Below are 17,555 nucleotides of genomic sequence, written 5' to 3'. Positions count from 1 at the left end.
GTAGGTAAAAAGAAGGGGGTGGGGGGGAGTAGAATAAAAATTAAAGTCAATGTCAACTTTGATCAAGTTGATATCACTAGTTCACTACACAGCTAAAACTGTTCCGCTGTTTGCACACTGGCAAACAAATAAACTAGATCAAAATTTACCACCAAAAAATTTAACCAGCCCACACAAACTATGCTGTAGTAGAACTCTGACTAGGTTCACCTCTCCGTCCCCCTCTCCCTCTTACTTGATAGACATCACCACCGCGTCCACCTTGAATCCTACCACGCCCTGAAAAATCACGTCCTCCAAATTCATTTCTCCCGTAGCTCCGACCTCCACCAAAGTTTCCGCGGATTCTGAAATTGTCATTTCGGAATCCTCCTCTTCCAGGAGAGAAACGGCCTCTCGCGCTACCAACTGTAACATCATATTGATACAACAGGTTTATAATTTTATATGAAAAAGTCATAGTCCAATTAACTCTTACAGTTTGATGGTATGAATAGATTGGCAAATTTGATGTCTGGTTTTTTTAATGTGAACTCAACATCCAAAACCTTCAAATATAATACAATCTTTAACTTACCTCTAGTTGTAGTTCTCTTCATCTCAACAACAACTTGACGAGCCCCAATGGTAGTCGGTGAAGCCTGAAAAAAAAAAGAATTGCCACGGTAAAACAATGGATCCAAGAATTCAACAGTTTTAAACCATAACATGTTTCAAGTACTAGAAAACATAGAAGAATCATCTAATACCCTGAGTATAAAAATAACTAAAAGCATGGAAGAGAGAGAAGAATTAATTTTCACACACATTATGCACGAAATTTGCACATTCCTGAATGAAGTCCATGGACTCGGAACCAGGATTAATTAATGCATGTCGACCCCAATGATACCAAACTCATCAGCTAGCAATTAAATAATTCCTCATAAAATACATCAATATGTAATTGTTACTACTATATTGGGTGAAGATTTAGTTATTGTAAGTCAGGAACACGCATAAGCAACAGATAATAGGCTTAAGTTGTCAACATCGCCTCGAAGTCCAAAGTCCCGAGAACACGAGCAAGAAAAACTAACACCGCATGGTTATAATACAAGATCATTTATGATTCAACAAGCTGACATCTGAGCACTTCTTATGGTTGGCGAGTTACAAATAGAACTGTACTGGAACCCTAGACTTGGTAGAGCACTAACTGAACTAATTGTGGCTCTATCGCAGCGATGATAGCAGAAATGCACACTAAATCAAGGTCTGTACATGCTTTAGCCTTAAAAAAACACCATTTCCTTAGATTGTAGCGATTTTATTGATACAGTGTAGGTGACTTTATTGATATGGTGTAGCATGCACATTATGCTCCATCTGTAAATGTAGGTTTCACCCTTTAGAAACATTATGAACATAATATGTGCACCCCTACTGAAAACAGAAAATTAGGGAATCTGGAAAAACCGAACATTTTTTTTGTTCTGTAGCAGTACCACGATTCTCAATGGTTCATCAAAACACAACTTTTTTTTAGAAATACACAAAATGTATGTGTACACACACACACACAGATATCACTTGCTTTAAATACTCATGTTATGGATGTAGGAGAATCAATTCTGTTCTTGTGAGCTTTTGAGGAGCATGAGAAATTGTAGGAATTACATGGAGTCCCGAAAGCTGGGCACAAGTGAAAGCAGTAAAAAGGGGCAAGTAGCACGCCGGAGCAATTAAGGGCTTTGCAGTCTTCAACGGGAACAAATGTTTGTAGTGTCTGTTAATATTACAAGTCTGATAGGATCCGGTGTTGTAGGTGTTTTCTATGTGAAATGGCAGGAAAGACTCCTAATCACTCACTTTTGCACTGTGAATTTACCTTGCAGATTTGGACTTTTTAAAACAGTTTTTTGGAGTACAATGGGTCATGCCATATGATATGAAGAATTTACTTCTTAGGTGGTATGGCAGAAAGTTGATGGCAGATTTAAGAACATCCGCAAAGCTGTCCCTGTATGCATATCATTTGGAGTTCTTGATTTGAAACAAGTAGGAGAAATTTTAGTGGGGGAAAGCAGCATATTTATTTTATAAATTATAGATGTTTATAGAATTTATATTGTTGGTGCAAGGAACAGATGGTTGGGGAATGAGGTGAAGATAATTTTGTTAAGGCTGTAATTTCTCTTCTTTTGTACTGCAGTACCTCCTAGGTACTAACTTTAATAAAGAATAATTATCTAGTCAAGAATATAACAAGTCTATCTTCCCATATTATTTTCTTCCCTTCGCATTCAATCAACAATTTTCAACTTAAAAGAATAATTTTAAGCCTGCATTATATCAATGTAACCTACATGACAGAATACTTAGAGTGCAAGTTCAGTGACGTAAACCCACGTGGCAGATGTGGAAGTAAGGATTGAAACACAAGTCATCTCCAAAAAAGGAAGTTTCAAGTATCTAGGGTCAATAATCCAAGGAAATGGAGAGATTGACGATGATGTTACATATCATATAAAAGTGGGGTGCATGAAATCGAAGATTGCATCAGGTGTCTTGTGTGATAAGAATGTGTCATCACACCTTTAAAGCAAATTTTATAGAGTGGTGGTTAGATTAGCTAGGTTGTAGGGGCATTGGCCGGTCAAGAACTATACATCCAGAAGATGAGAATAGCGGAAATAAGAATGTTGAGATGGATGTGTGGGTATACTATGAAAGATAGGATAGGAACGAAGCTATTCGAGACAAGGTGGAGTAACCTTTGTGGTGGACAAGATGAGGAAAGCGAGTCTGAGATGGTTCGGGCATGTCAAGAGAAGAAGCATATATGCCCCAGTGAGGAGGTATTAGTGTTATCAAAAGCAAAAAAGCTCTAAGGTCCGTTGGGGCTCTAAGCGCAAAGCGCAGATAAAGCGTGGGCTTTAATAAAAAAAGGCGCAACGGGAGAAAAAACACAAATATATATGTTTAGTCCAAGACTAATAATTTACAAACATGAATGGCAAATGTATATACAAAGAAATTGATAAACAATTACGATAAAGTGAAGTATCAATTGTTTAGTGGTGTCGTCTCTTCAGAAAAGGTTCATTGGCAAGGGAAGTATGCCTTAGAACCTTGATGAAGACACTGAAGCGCATATTAAGCGAGGCGAAGCGCTCAACACGTTTTGAGCCTCGCTTTAGGGCTTAAGCGAGCTTTAAGCCCGCCTTTGAGAACACTAAGAGGTATGAGAGGTTGGCTATAGTAGGTATACGGAGAGGTAGAGGCAAGCTGAAGACGTCTTCGAGAGATATGATTATACAGGACACGACACTCATGCAGCTCACCGAGGACATGACCCTCAATAGGAAGATAGGGAGGTCAAGGATTAGGGTAGAAGGTTAGCAGGTGATCGAACATTGTCTAGTTCCCTTATCAGTACAGTTATTATTACTTTTCTACAAAAAAAAATTAAATTTTTTAGTATTACTTGTTGTTTCCATTATCATATTATTTGTTGTTGCCATTTGTTCTCTTCTTAATTGTTTTCAGCATGATTTCTTCGCTATTGTATTTGTTTTACATACTTTTTTTTATACTTGAGCCGAGGGATCGAAAATAGCCTCTCCATCTTCAAAAGATTAGGGTAAGGTTGCATACACACCACCGTAACAATAGGTATTTTATGTACATATTTTCTAAAATTGGTATACTATAATTTGTTGACACCCATGCTAAAACAAGACTATGGGGCACTTGGTTGAATGTTGAGTTATTTACCTAGAGGACATGGGATCAATTCTCACTTGATACATTTTTTTTAATTTTTTTTAGTAGTGCACCCGTGTTCTAGAAATCCTAGATTCGCTTCTGCCCCAGACCCCACTTGTGGGATTACACTGGGTATGTTGTTGTATTATATCAATGTAGCACCCATGAGTGGAAGATGTTGTGGTGTGTGACATGGCTCGCCTTGTCAGACAGCTTGAAGCGATAGGTTCTTTACTTCTCTAAGTAAGCAGTTGTTATTTCGACGAATAACAATTATATGCTGAACAGCACCCATATCAAAATCTGGAACATCATTAACCATTATATGCCAAATAGAACTAACATCAAAATCTGGCATGTCATTGACCATGTACATTCACTCTATAAGGTGATCAAGGGTCCATGATGCATCTTCTTGGAGAAACTAATGAGGCAACATATCATATACTAACAAGTCTAGGAAGTTAACACATTCTAAATTCTAGAAAAAGATAGCCTGTGCAATGATATTTCAGGGAGCACAAACCTGTATGGCACTGTGCATGGAGCTCACATCTTCAAATTCAACAAAGCCAAAGCAGAATCCTTGATTCTGCAGAAAAGGGAATAAGTGGACACATATTAACAATCTGTAGGTGTCAGTGAACCAAGATGAATATAATGTATGCTGAACCAACCCTATTACTTCTAACTTGTACACCTCCTTGCTTAATAGGCCCACATCTCTTAAATTCAGCTTCAAGTTGGGCTACAGTAACATCTAGAGGCAAATTGCGGACATAAATGGAGTATCCCTCAGCTGCAAGAATTAAAATTAAAGTAAATTAGATGACAATGTACTCTTAATGGGACTGTAAACAATGAGAAAGTCAAAAGCAGAATAAGCATAACAATGCAAGTAGATTAAATAACCCATCATCTCAATCAAACTCAAAACACATCTACTTATCATGCTCCTTCATTGCTCAAAATTTAAATATGAACATCCCTATTCCATTTTTTGTCAAAGATAGATGTGTCCATCACAAGATTTTTCCTAGACTGAAGTAATGAGTATATTTCAGGCAAGTTCCAAGAAATTATACCTTCATCTTCAGTATCATTAGTTTCAGGTATATTAATTCCACTAGGTGCAGTAGGATTTGATGCTTCAGGAGCTGCAGTTTGTGCTACTGCAGCAACTGGCTGCTTTACAGCCTTGGGAGGAGCCATTCTGGAAGTATTAGTGGGTACATAGATTTTGGTTGGCCCTTTCTTTGTTTGTGAACTGACAATTGATGCATAGGACTTCTTTGGAGCATCCTCTTGGGCAACAGAATTAGCTGATTCTGTCTTTGCAGGGTTCTGGTCCTCGTCGAGATGGGATTCAGTTTCCACAACAATCTCTCTTTCATCACCAATTTGTCTCCCATCTTCCAAAGAGTCATTGGCTTTTTCCTCAACATGTTGAACTTCTTCTGCATATGAGCCAGCTTGGTCGAGATTTGGAGGATCAACCACATGAGTAGGTTCTGGATTCAAAATGAAAACAGTTAAAGATTTTAAGAGAATACAAGAACAAGTACAGTTATTGAATTAGAAAAGAGATCCAACCTGGATCAGGGGTCAAAACCTCCGACTGCACATCCTCAGTTCCATTAATCATTTCTGGAGCGGTATCAGTCTCATTATCTTCTACATACCTAAAAACATCATTCAAAACAAAATAACCCTTGTCCTGTGGAGCAAGGAAAAATGTCTGGGCAAATTTCCTTCTCAACTTATCCCTTCCGGTTAAGCATCCAGTTACCAAAACAGTCACCCCATCCTTAAAGGAATCCTGTGCATCTGCAGTCTTTATTTCGGCCTTGTAGTTCTTGTAGTCCAATGAACATATCAAAGTATTGATATTCTGCTCAAAAATCAAGAAAAGCGATAACGTTTTAAATATTAAAGATAGTATTCAATTCATCACCTTATTATGCAATTCTTGCTAATGCTTCTTCAATTAATCTCTCTAAACAAAATTTAAAAAAAGGTGCAACAAAGAACAATACAAGAAATACACTTTTTTCATGCTACTACTCATGTAAACTTAGCAACACGTTAAGTACACAATGAGTTGATTTAAGGCAACAGATACGAGGAAGCCATTTTCTAGACCAAGGGAATTCACCAAGTCTCAAATAAACTCATTGCATGCTCTTAACACCCAATGATCTACTTATCAAAAGAAGATACCAAGGACCTTGGAACTTCTATATGTTGAAAGACGAACAGGTTTTACGACATTTCTTAAACGCTGACTGGGACTTCTAACTTCGGGATAGCAACAGTTCCTCTCGGTCATATTCTGTCATATTACAGAGTGGACAGCATGAATAGAAGTCATAGCTTCGAAACCCCTTTTTTATGACCACTAAATATGTTGTTTCTGTCTACAAAACTCAATGGATAATGGGTCACCTTCCGCCCTTCTTTACTTAATTACCAAAACCGATTCACCACAGAATTTGAACTCATGACATGCATGCACCTCATCTCCATGTTGTACTACCTTTGCCATTATACCAAAGGCATTGAGGGCCAGTTCTCAAAACCAACTTTTCCAATACTACCAACCACAAATATGTTCTGAAAGCGCAACCTAAAATTAATTTAGAGACCAACTCTACACTGCTTTCTAGGACCCCATCAAGTTGTTACTTCAAGTCTTCAACCTCACTTTCAAGTTCATGAACCAAATGCTCCATGACTTTGTCAAATCAAAAGTATTTTTTGGTGTTAGTAAGCACATCTCCTTTACAACATCAACTAAGTGCCCATTTTGAACAAGTATACCTACAATGTCAGGTACCCATTTCAATTTTCTCAAAAAGGAAGTAAAAGATGCTTTAGGAAAACAATTGGTATTATCTTCTTTTATGCTGCTAGGTAAACAATTGGTGCTATCTATTTTCACATACAGAAGAAAGCTATCTGTTGACAACAAACCAACAATCACTCAGAGTTTCCCAAATTAAAAAAAAAATGGGAATAACCACAAGCTTTCAACCTTTCCAATCAACACCACAAAATTAGTAAATTTTTTGCTGGTATGACAAAAGTATCCACCTCAAGTCAAGGGAAAAGAATAGAAGAATAGAAGACTCAGGAGCATGCAGTTAAGCATCAAAATCTAAAATCTACATATCAGCTTCAGTAACCACAGCTGAATTTCAGGGGCCAAAAGTGTCCGGTCTTTCAAATATCTGTATTGCTGCTATTACTGGAGGAGATCTAGGGTAAGTGGAAGAAATATTCAAAAGGGCTCTTTGTCAAGAACCAGTATATGGGGAAAAAAAATTGAGAAAGAAATGAAATGAATACCAAGCAAATCCAGCAAACACATTAATAGACTCTTCTTACTGTGCACTGCACAGTGCCAGTTCTTAAAACCATATTTTTTTTCTTAAAATCATATCTCCCACAAGATGTAGGATTTTTACTTGTCTCTCACATAGTGATGGAGTATGGATTTTGCAGAATCTACTTTTGGAAATGGAAACTGGTTTTAAAGCTCATTTGAATAGGGAGGAAAATATAATACCAGATCACACATTGTGCTTCCAAGTGAAAAACAAAACTATAATCTATGACTAGTTGGATAACAATTTAAACTACTCTTATTTCTTTGCTGATTGTTTATATTTGCTTGTTGGTTGCCAAAAGCATATTGCATGGATCTCCAAGAACAGATCTCCAACATCAACCACTAACTCTTCACAATCATGACTTCTGCAAACATCTTAAAAATTGTTTTTTTTTTTGGTTAAGCCTGCTGTTATTTTTAGGAGGAAAATGGAATCTATCATGAAGAATCTGGGACGAAGAAATAGACCCGCAGTGTGAAAGATGTCAGACTTCAGAGTGTTATCTGCAATGTTAACAGAATCTTCAATAGGTAAAGGAGGCATACAAAAAAGATAAACATCTTTTTTCTTTTGTGCGATAAAGGAAGCACTTTCGGGGGCTGATGGTACTCCTTGGGATCGGTTAACGAAACAAGCAGACCACGTCTCAATAAATAACGGACACTAACTAAGATTTGGATTGTCTCCGTGGCTCAATGGAAAGATACCCTGTTCTACACTTCATCAAAATGAAAAGCATGTCTTGTCTATTCCTCCAAATACCATTTGTCTTTTCCTCAGCACACCAACAACAACAACCCAGTGAAATCCCACAACATGGGGTCTGGGGTTAGAATGTACGCAGACCTTACTCCTACCAAGGTAGGACGGCTGTTTCCTGAAGACCCTCGGCTCAGTAAAAGCATAAACGCATAAAAAATGTTAGATAAGAATAGGAAATTAAAAGTTTTATGAGAAAAACAACAAACAAATAACGAATAGATAACAAATAAATACAAATAAATAAATACAAATAACAAATAACGAATAAATAAATAATGAAAGCGTCACAGATAAAATAGAGTAATCAAAGCATAGAAAGTAATAAATAATAACAGAAATAACAGAAATCAGAAGTCAAAAACTTGGTCGTCAATAACTTCTAGAGTTTTTGTCTTTGGGATCAATGACAGATCATTAGACTTAGTTGATATTTCCGCTTGCAAAAAACCTTCCAACACATTACATATCATAAAAGTAAACAAATCAATAGTACTTATACTCACTTTCATTGTTGTCACTGATGTCATCACGCCATTAGCATCTGGGCGACTTAAGACACTCGAATCCTGGTAGAATCGGTACACTGACTCTGGGGAGTGATGCTGAATTTGATAATACTGCTCAACAAAAGCATTTCCAACGACTTGTGCAGAAGGTGGAGCTACGGTTTGCATGGCCATTCTGTAGAAATTCAACAAGATGATTATCACTAAGAAACGTCCATGTTGTCATTATTTGTGCAAGAAAAAGACATCAGCTGCAAATATCAGTATAGTTCAAACAGAAAGTACAAGAATACATGTTACTCCATGGAGCAAAGGAAAAAGGAAACTGAAGATGGTCAGAATCTGAACATATGGGCAACATTGCTATGGGTATGGAAATCAAACATGAAACCTCCCCAGGATACCTTTGTCAGTTGTATGACTATGATGCTAGATGCTAGGATACCACAAACAAGGTATACAAAATTAATCTTTGTACAACCTACATATTGAGGATTTTCATTTGGTAGTCTCCAGTAGTTGGCAAAAGCCACGTACTTGCAAAAGAAAAGGTTAAGTCCTAATATAGCCTTATTAAGATCACTAATCAAAATATAGGGTATCCTCAGTATAAAGCAAAATGTTTCCAGGAAAATAAGTGGGTTTCTTACTTATGTTTTTGTGTTCGGCACATAAGCAAAAAATATTATCCTAAAAATATTTGTATATAATCTAGACAAATACTATGGAGGTGGGAGTGAGGTAGGGTTATGGGGATGGGGGCTACAGGGGTGGGACTGAAGGTGCAGTGTGTTGGAGTGAGGAGGACAATCAATGTGGAATGCCACTTGTGGGACATGTTTTCCCTACTTCCACTAGGGAAGTCATTCTCCTCATTTCTAAGGAACTTGTGTTCCTAAAGAAAATATTTTCCAAAAATTATGAAAAAATTAATATGGGACAATTGGCAAACATTTTTCATTTTCCTCCGTAACAAACACACCCATAATATACATATATATTAAGCCCTAAATAACAAATATTGACACAAGTGCATCCTTCATTAGTGACTTACAAGTCGACCAAAATAACAAAAGACCAGTTCTGGGAGATGAACAAGACTAATGGGTAAAGTCAGGACCGGCTCCAAGGTAAAGCTAGTAAGCCTTGTTCTTTAGTCCCCATTTTTTTTAGTGGGTGGGGTGGGGTGGGGTTTCAAAAAATTTGGAGTTGATTACTCTTGACCAAACCATTTTTTATTTCAAAATAGATTTGAACAATTTGAAGCATAAGATAATATTTTTGGTTTTCTATTTAGTAATAAAAATTGAGATCATTAGATGACGAGAATTTGAATGAACAATGATTTAACCTAGAATGTTCCTTGAAACACAATGGTCCTTGTTATGTTGACGTCTACACTCATTTTCTGAATTAATAGTGTTAAAGGAAAAACAGTACAAGTAGAAGATAATACTCTAATAGATATAATGAATCAAATGGAAAGATTTGATTCTTTCTTAAATGCTTATATATATATATATATATATATATTTTATTTTATTTTATGACCGCGGTATCCGGGTCAGCTTTCGCACACCTCGAATAACTCCACGGGATACCTAACACCTCCCACCAGCAACAGCTACTAGGAAACTATGTCAACCAAGGGTAGGATAGATGGGAAGAATCAATCTTTAATGACCTTTGTAAAAAAAAAAGAATCAATCTTTAATGCTTATATTGCTTATAGAACAATGTTAAAAGTCCTTGTAAACATTGCCTCAGCGGAAAGAGGTTTTTCAAAATTAGAATTGATAAAATCTTATCAAAGATCAATAATGTCTCAAGAAAGATCAAATGGCTTGGTTATACAATCAATTAATAAAGAATTATTAGAAAAAATCAATTATAAAAAATTATTAACAACTTTGCATCTCAAAAACCTAGAAAAATAGACTTCAAATAAAATATACCATATATGTTATGGTTTTTTAAAAAAAATTAGACCTCAATTGAACTTTCGCTTTAGGTCACTCATCTGCTTGAGCTGCCCCTAGTTAAAGCACCAGCGGTGGCTAGAAAACCCCTAACAAATTCACAACATTTTATCCGGAGGGAGCAGGTTTAGGTTTCATTTCACAAATGCAACTCAAATGACTAGTGGAACTAAATTTGAGAACAAGTAATAATTACAAGTGAGATATATAACACGCAACCACAGATCTGTTCTCAATTTTCATCATACAAAGCCCCTCATCCAAACCAGAAACCAAACACTTCAGAAAAACAACATAAAAACATTTAAAAAATAGCATTCAATCAATCAACATTTCCGAAGTAGAAACTTGGGATCATTTATCATAATTACAAAACTGTTGATCATGAGGAATGCGGCGGTGCAAATGCATATTAAAAAAGAAAAAAAGTTGTTTCTAGGAATTTATTGAAGTTCACGCCAATCCGAATAGAGAAAAGTAACTGAGCAACTCAAACAGTTACATTAATTAAGCAGATCATTAACTGTTGGGGGAAAAAAGTGAAGATGAAGTACCCGAAATGGATGTTGTAGAAGATGACGGCGGAGAGAGCAAAGAGATTCAGTAATCAGTACCCTAGTGAGTGAGTGAAGGATTTATTTGTTACTTTGGTTTTGGAGAGAAGGAATGAATATGTTGGAGTTTTTGGCCAAAAACATCCTCCAACTATACTCAAAACTTTAGGTACATCCTTAACTATCATAATTAACAAAATACATCCTTGAAGTATTTAATACTTATCAACTTTCATCTTTTTGGTTGACACTATTAGAAAACTAACGAAATCACCCATGTGCAAATCACATTATTACATCAATAGGCCCAAACCAATATTCAAAATGGATTTTTGCAGCTTCACTCCATTTTCTACAAGACCAAGCAAAAAAAATTCTTCGAGCTTTATCATTGAAAATTTTTAGTCTTTAGAAATGATCATCAACCCCATCACATAGTCTTCTCTCACTCTTCTTCTGCCATAGCTTCTCCCAAGTCACATATTGTCTTCTCTCTTTTAGGGCTTTAGTTAGAAGGCGGTCTCTTGTTTCTCACCCACAAGAGTTTTTTGGCGCTTTGAAGGCGTGTACACTTATGAACAATTACCAAGAGTGCATAGACAATATTTCAATGGAGAAACAAATATGTACGTAGTTCTTAATGGAGTACTGTAATTATCAATCCATATTGATAGCTGTCCATAAAAACTTTAATATCTAAGACAACGAAATATATAGATAATAGATGCAAAATAAAGTTATTCCATGTTTCAAAATTAATCCAACCTTTATACAACAACAACATACTCAGTGTAAACTCACAAGTGAGGTCTGGAGAGGGTGATGTGTACGCAGTCTTACCCATAGTTTGTGAACATAGAGAGGTTGTTTAAGATAGACATAAAGAGGTTGTTTAAGATAGACCCTCAGCTCCAGTAAAGCATATTAAAAAAATAAGTATGCAAAGCAAATATGGTAACAATGAAAAAGTGCAATAGTAGCAACACACACAAAAAAAAAAGATAACTGAAGCAAATGCAACATCATGTAATGGTAACATCAAAGAATATGATAATAAGAAATTACTAATAATACTACTAAAAATAGAAGTTAACCTATTAATCTACTAACCTTCTACTCTAATAGGGTCATGTCCTCGGTAACTGCAGGTGAGTCATGTACTGGCTAATCACCGCTCCCCAAGACTTCTTCGGTCTAGTTGTAGCCAGCCTCTCACTCCTCACTGGGGCATTTGTGCATCTTCTCTTCACATGTTCGAACCATCTCAGTCCCACCTCCCTCATCTTGTCCACCTGGAGGTCACTTCCACCTTGTCCCAAATAGCTTCATTCATGATCATATCACTCCTAGTGTACCACACACTCATCTCAACATCCTTAATACCACTACTCTCATCTTCTGAATATGCGAGTTCTTGATCGATCCATACTCCATCCATACAACATAGTTAGTCGGATCACCACTATATAAAACATACCTTTAAGACTTGGTGGCACATTTTTATCACACAAAACACCAGATGCGAGCTTTCATTTCATCCACCCCTCTCCAATGCGATGTGTAATATCACCACCAATCATCCCATTTCATTGCATATGGACCCTAGATACTTGAAACTTTCTTTCTTGAGGATGACTTATGTTCCAAACCTTAATTACTTCCATATCTACAACGTGAGTTACGTCACTAAACTTGCACTCCAAGTAATTTGTCTTAGTCCTACTCAACATGAACCCTTTAGACTCCAGGATTAACCCCATCACGTATCTCATCAATTAACACTATGTCATCTGCAAAGAGCATACACCATGGAGCCTCTCTATATTCATTCAATTCCTCCTAGGCCCTAGCCAATAAGTATGGGGTGAAAGAACTACTTATGAAATACTAAAAATTATGAGAACGGCTTGGAGTTTCATGAGGAGAGAGTTTATTAGTATTAGCTTAAGAGTTGAGAAACTTGAAGTGGCAACCTCTGAATAAAGTAATGGAGATATGTGAGGAAGGTCTATGCATGGAAGGAAAATCTTTCGTTGGAGTAGTGGGGAAGGGTGAACGTTCCTTTTAAGAGCAATTTTAATGGGAGCTTTTTGGTGTATGTGACTTGCACATGGATAGTTTCTTAACAGAGTCAAAATAAAGGATGAAAGTTGCAAAGTTTTGAATATTTGAAGGATTTTTTTGTTCATTTATTTTCCTCTGTATTGAACACACCCATAATATACTATATATTAAGCCCTAAATAACAAATATTGACACAAGTGCATCCTCCATTAGTAACTTACAAAACGACCAATATAACAAAAGAGCAGTTCTAGTAAATGATCAAGACTAATGAGCAGTTCTTGTTCTTTAGACCCTCTATTGGTGGGGGGTGCATTTTTTAATAATAGGCTTATAGATTTCCTTTTGAAGAGTACTTTTAGTAGAAAGTAAAAAAAAATGTGTCAAGAAGAGAAATTATAAAAAAAATCTGTATAAACGAAGAGAAATTATAGTATTAAGTTTTGAACAAAAATATAAAAAATTATACAGTACTATAATTTGGTCAAAAATTTTAGAGTTGATTATTCTTGACCAAACCATTTTTTCACTTCAAAATAGATTTGAACAATTTGAAGCATAAGATAATATTTTTGGTTTTCTATTAAGTAGTAAAATTGAGATCATTAGATGACGAGAATTTGAAAGAACATTGATTTAACCTTGAAATATAATAGTTGTTTTGATATTGATGTCTACACACATTTCTGAATTAAAAGTGTTGAGAAAAATAGTACAAGTAGAAGAAAATACTCAAATCAATATAATGAATCAAATAAAAAGATTTGATTCTTTCTTAAATGCTTATGATGCTTATAGAACAATGTTAACAGTCCTTGTAACTGTTGCCTTAGCAGGAAAAAAATTAAAAATTAAAATTGATAACATCTTAGCTAAGATTAACAATGTCTTAAGAAAGATTAAATGGGTTGGCTATACAGTCAATTGATAAAGTATTATTAGAAGAAATTAACAACAACAACAACATACCTAGTGAAATCCCACTAAGAGAGATTTGAGGAGGGTAAAGTGTATGCAGACCTTACCACTACCTCGAGGAGATAGATAGGTTATTTTCGAAAGACCCTCAGCTGAAGTGCCTCAAACCCAAGTAAAAAGAAGAACAAGAAACAATGAAGACATCATAGCAATTAATAAAAAAGGTAAATGTAAGGTCTACATTTGTCTACAATAAAGAAATAACAATAACAGCAAAATAGTGTGTAATAGAAACACGATACACAATAAAATATGCAGATCCTCCACTAATCCTTCGCCCCTACTAACCTTCTACCCTAATACGCATTCTTCACACCTTCCTATTTAGGGTCATGTCCTAGATAATATGAAGCTGCATCAAATCTTGTCTAATCACCTCTCCCCAATACTTCTTCGGCCTACCTCTATCCCTCTGATTTCCCCCTACAACCAGCCTCTCGCACCTCCTCATTAGAGCGTCACACCTTCTTTGCACATGTCTAAACCATCTCAGTCTCACTTTCCTCATTTTGTCTGCCACAGAGACCACTCCTAACTTCTCCCGAATAACCTTATTCCTAATCTTGTCGCTCCTAGTATGAGCACACATCCATCACAACATCCTCATCTCCACAACATGCATTTTTGAACATGAGAGTTCTTGATTGGTCCGCACTCCACCCTATACAACAGGGACAGTCTAACTGCCACTTTGTAAAACTTCCTTTAAGTTTGGGTGGTACTTTCTTATCGCATAGGACTCCAGAAGCAAGCCTTCATTTTATCAATTCCACTCCAATGCGATGTGTGACGTCACTGTCGACGTCCCCACTACCCTAGAGTACGGACCCAAGATACATAAAACTTTCTCTCTTCGAAATAGGTTGTGTGGCAAGCCTCACTTCCGCGTCTGCTTCATCTACCAAACCATTGAATTTGCACTCCAAATACTTTGTTTTGGTCCTGCTCAACTTGTCTGCTTCATCTACCACACCACCGAATTTGCACTCCAAATACTCTATTTTGGTCTTGCTCAACCTGAACTCTTTGGACTCCGGAGTCTGTCTCTAAGCCTCCAACCTACATTAACTTTGTCCTGTGTCTCATCAACCAATATTATGTCGTCTACAAATAACATACATCAAGGAACCTCCTCCTGAATAGACCGCGTCAACTCATACATCAAGAAGGCGAATAGGAAAGGATTAAGAACTGATCCCTGATGTAGCCCCATCTCACTAGAAAGTGCTCTGAGTCTCCTCCCACCGTTCTAACCCGAGTCTCAGCTCCATAGTATATGTCCTATATCGCCCTAATATACACCATCGGAACACTTTTAGCCTCCAAACACCTCCAGAGAACATCCCTCGGGACTTTGTCATAAGCTTTTTCAAGGTCAATGAACACCATATAAAGATCCATCTTCCTTTCCCAATACTTCTCCATCAATCTCCGCATAAGGTGGATGGCTTCAATAGTCGACCGTTCTAGCATGAATCCAAATTGATTCTCAAAAATAGACACTCATTTCCTCACCCTCATCTCCACCACTCTTTCCCAAAACTTCATAGTGTGACTTAGCAAATTGATACCCATGTATTTATTACAGTTTTGGATATCACCCTTGTTTTTGTACAATTAAACTATAGTACTCCACCTCCATTAGGTCACTTATCTGCTTGAGCCGACCCGGGTTAAACCACTAGCTGTGATTAGAAAAACCCTAACAAATTCACAACATTTTTCGACTAGAAAAACCCTAACAAATTCAAAACATTTTTTTGGGACAGAACAGGTTTAGGTTTCATTCACAAATGCAACTCTAATAACTAGTAGAACTATAAAGTGAGATACATAGCACACAACCACAGATCTGTTCTCAATTTTCATCACATAAAGCCCTTCATCCAAACCAGAAACCAAAGCATTCAATCAATGGACATTTCCAAAATAGAAACTTAGGAACATTCATCATATTTACAAATAATTGTTGATCAGGGAGAACGTTAGCAGTGCAAATACATTATTAAAAAAAAAGAAAAAAATAACAAAAAAACAGTTGTTTGTATGAATTATTGAAGTTAATGTCGAAAAACAAGTGACCAACTCAAACAGTTACAATAATTAAACAGATCATTAACTAAAAAAGCGAATATGAAGTACCTGAAATGGAAGTTGTAGAAGATGACAGCGGAGAGATTCAGTAATCAGTACCTTCGTGAGAGAGAGTGGAGGGATTTGTTTGATACTTTGGTTTAGGAAGAGAAAGAAGGAAAGAATATTTTGAGGGAAAGCTACCTGCGAACTGACGGGAGCTCGGGAACGGCTAAGGGGCTTGATTCCATAAGTACAGACTACCCCTATTTCAATTGCAACTAACTCCCTCATATTTCTTAGTTCATACAACTTAACCCCTCAACTCTTTTTTTTCACTCTTTCAGTTATACATGGATTAAAAATTTAAAATGACAAAGATAATCCCGTTATTACAATTCTGAATCATCTGTCTCAGAACAAGCTAAGAAGGCATTATAACGTAGAGATTAATAATGCGAGTCTTAGTGATTTAGTAAAGTATAATATTAGGATTTATTTTATTCGAACATGTATTAAAACTTGAATATACAATGTATAACTTAAACTTTTATTTAATATAAATTATATAATGATTTAAGTAAAACTTGAATATACATGCGAGTCTTAGTGATTTAGTAAAGTATAATATTAGGATTTATTTTATTCGAACATGTATTAAAACTTGAATATACAATGTATAACTTAAACTTTTATTTAATATAAATTATATAATGATTTAAGTAGACCTTCATGGGTAGTTTTATAGAATTTTGAATACGTTATTGATGAACACTTAATATAAATTTATCTTTTCTACCAAAAGAAAAAAAAAGTTGTGGTATTACTTAGACCACATTAATCTTAGTATAAATTAATACTCCTACGAAATTGTAGTATAAACTAAACATATATTAATTTTATTGAAATTGATAATTTCTACAAAACATTGGATAAACAATGTACATTTTATACCATGATTATTTTGTTTTATACACCTAACAAAGCATGCCTTTATGTATAATACTAATCATTGTATTCGTGTATTATATCTATGCAAACATTAATCTCATAAAATATATTCTATGATGTCCACCATCGCTATCTATCATTTTTATACTTTATGCATTAAATCTACAACCATACTATATTACTATCATTTTACTAAATAGTATTACGCTATAATGAGCTAATTACATTAAGAATGCTAAAACCGTTTACATTGTTAAAGGTGTTTATTTGAATATATAAAAACATTTGATGTATATATCTTAAAGGGAGAAAGAATTAAATATACTTCTGAATTACTCAAAATAGGCCAATTATATTTTATATTATATTTTTGACTCAATAATATTTTATGTTATGTTTTTAAGCTCAAAAAATACTTTTTTCTGACTAACAATTATTTCAAAATAAGAAAAATAAGTCAATTTTGTCCTTGAACTATTCAAAATAGGATAGTTTTGCCTTTCGTTCTTTTGTATTTTTTTTTTGGGAGGTTGGGTTGGGGGTGAA

At 35.6% G+C, this 17,555-nt stretch overlaps 1 protein-coding gene across 4 annotated transcripts; it reads right to left on the bottom strand.

The window, feature by feature from the left end:
• On the bottom strand, positions 1–16,289 carry LOC129874191 (nuclear transport factor 2-like). 4 transcript variants are annotated; one of them, XM_055949436.1, is made up of 8 exons: positions 16,128–16,289; positions 8,408–8,585; positions 5,344–5,641; positions 4,836–5,261; positions 4,428–4,549; positions 4,277–4,342; positions 578–641; positions 1–408 (listed from the first exon to the last, which is right to left on the bottom strand). In XM_055949436.1, exons 2-8 carry the CDS (start codon positions 8,582–8,584, stop codon positions 179–181), a joined length of 1,383 nt encoding a protein of 460 aa, XP_055805411.1. In that variant the 5' UTR covers position 8,585; positions 16,128–16,289; the 3' UTR covers positions 1–178. The 4 variants fall into 4 exon arrangements, with proteins under 4 accessions (XP_055805411.1, XP_055805413.1, XP_055805412.1 ...); XM_055949438.1 differs by having other exon boundaries at positions 16,179–16,288; XM_055949437.1 differs by lacking the exon at positions 16,128–16,289 and adding an exon at positions 13,977–14,086.
• Positions 16,290–17,555: the final 1,266 nt, after the last annotated feature.

Source organism: Solanum dulcamara, chromosome 11 (assembly GCF_947179165.1).
Source record: "Solanum dulcamara chromosome 11, daSolDulc1.2, whole genome shotgun sequence".
In the NCBI taxonomy this organism is placed as follows: domain Eukaryota; kingdom Viridiplantae; phylum Streptophyta; class Magnoliopsida; order Solanales; family Solanaceae; genus Solanum; species Solanum dulcamara.
The sequence above is the reverse complement of the archived record's forward strand: the minus strand, read 5'-3'. Positions and strand labels throughout refer to the sequence as shown.

Coding starts and splice junctions, on each gene's coding strand:
- LOC129874191 (XM_055949436.1), bottom strand. CDS start 8,584: ATGGCCATGCAAACCGTAGCTCCACCTTCTGCACAAGTCGTTGGAAAT. Junction 5,262..5,343: donor GGTTTTGACCCCTGATCCAG/GTTGGATCTCTT, acceptor TTTTGAATCCAG/AACCTACTCATGTGGTTGAT. Junction 642..4,276: donor CCATGCACAGTGCCATACAG/GTTTGTGCTCCC, acceptor TTTTTTTTTCAG/GCTTCACCGACTACCATTGG.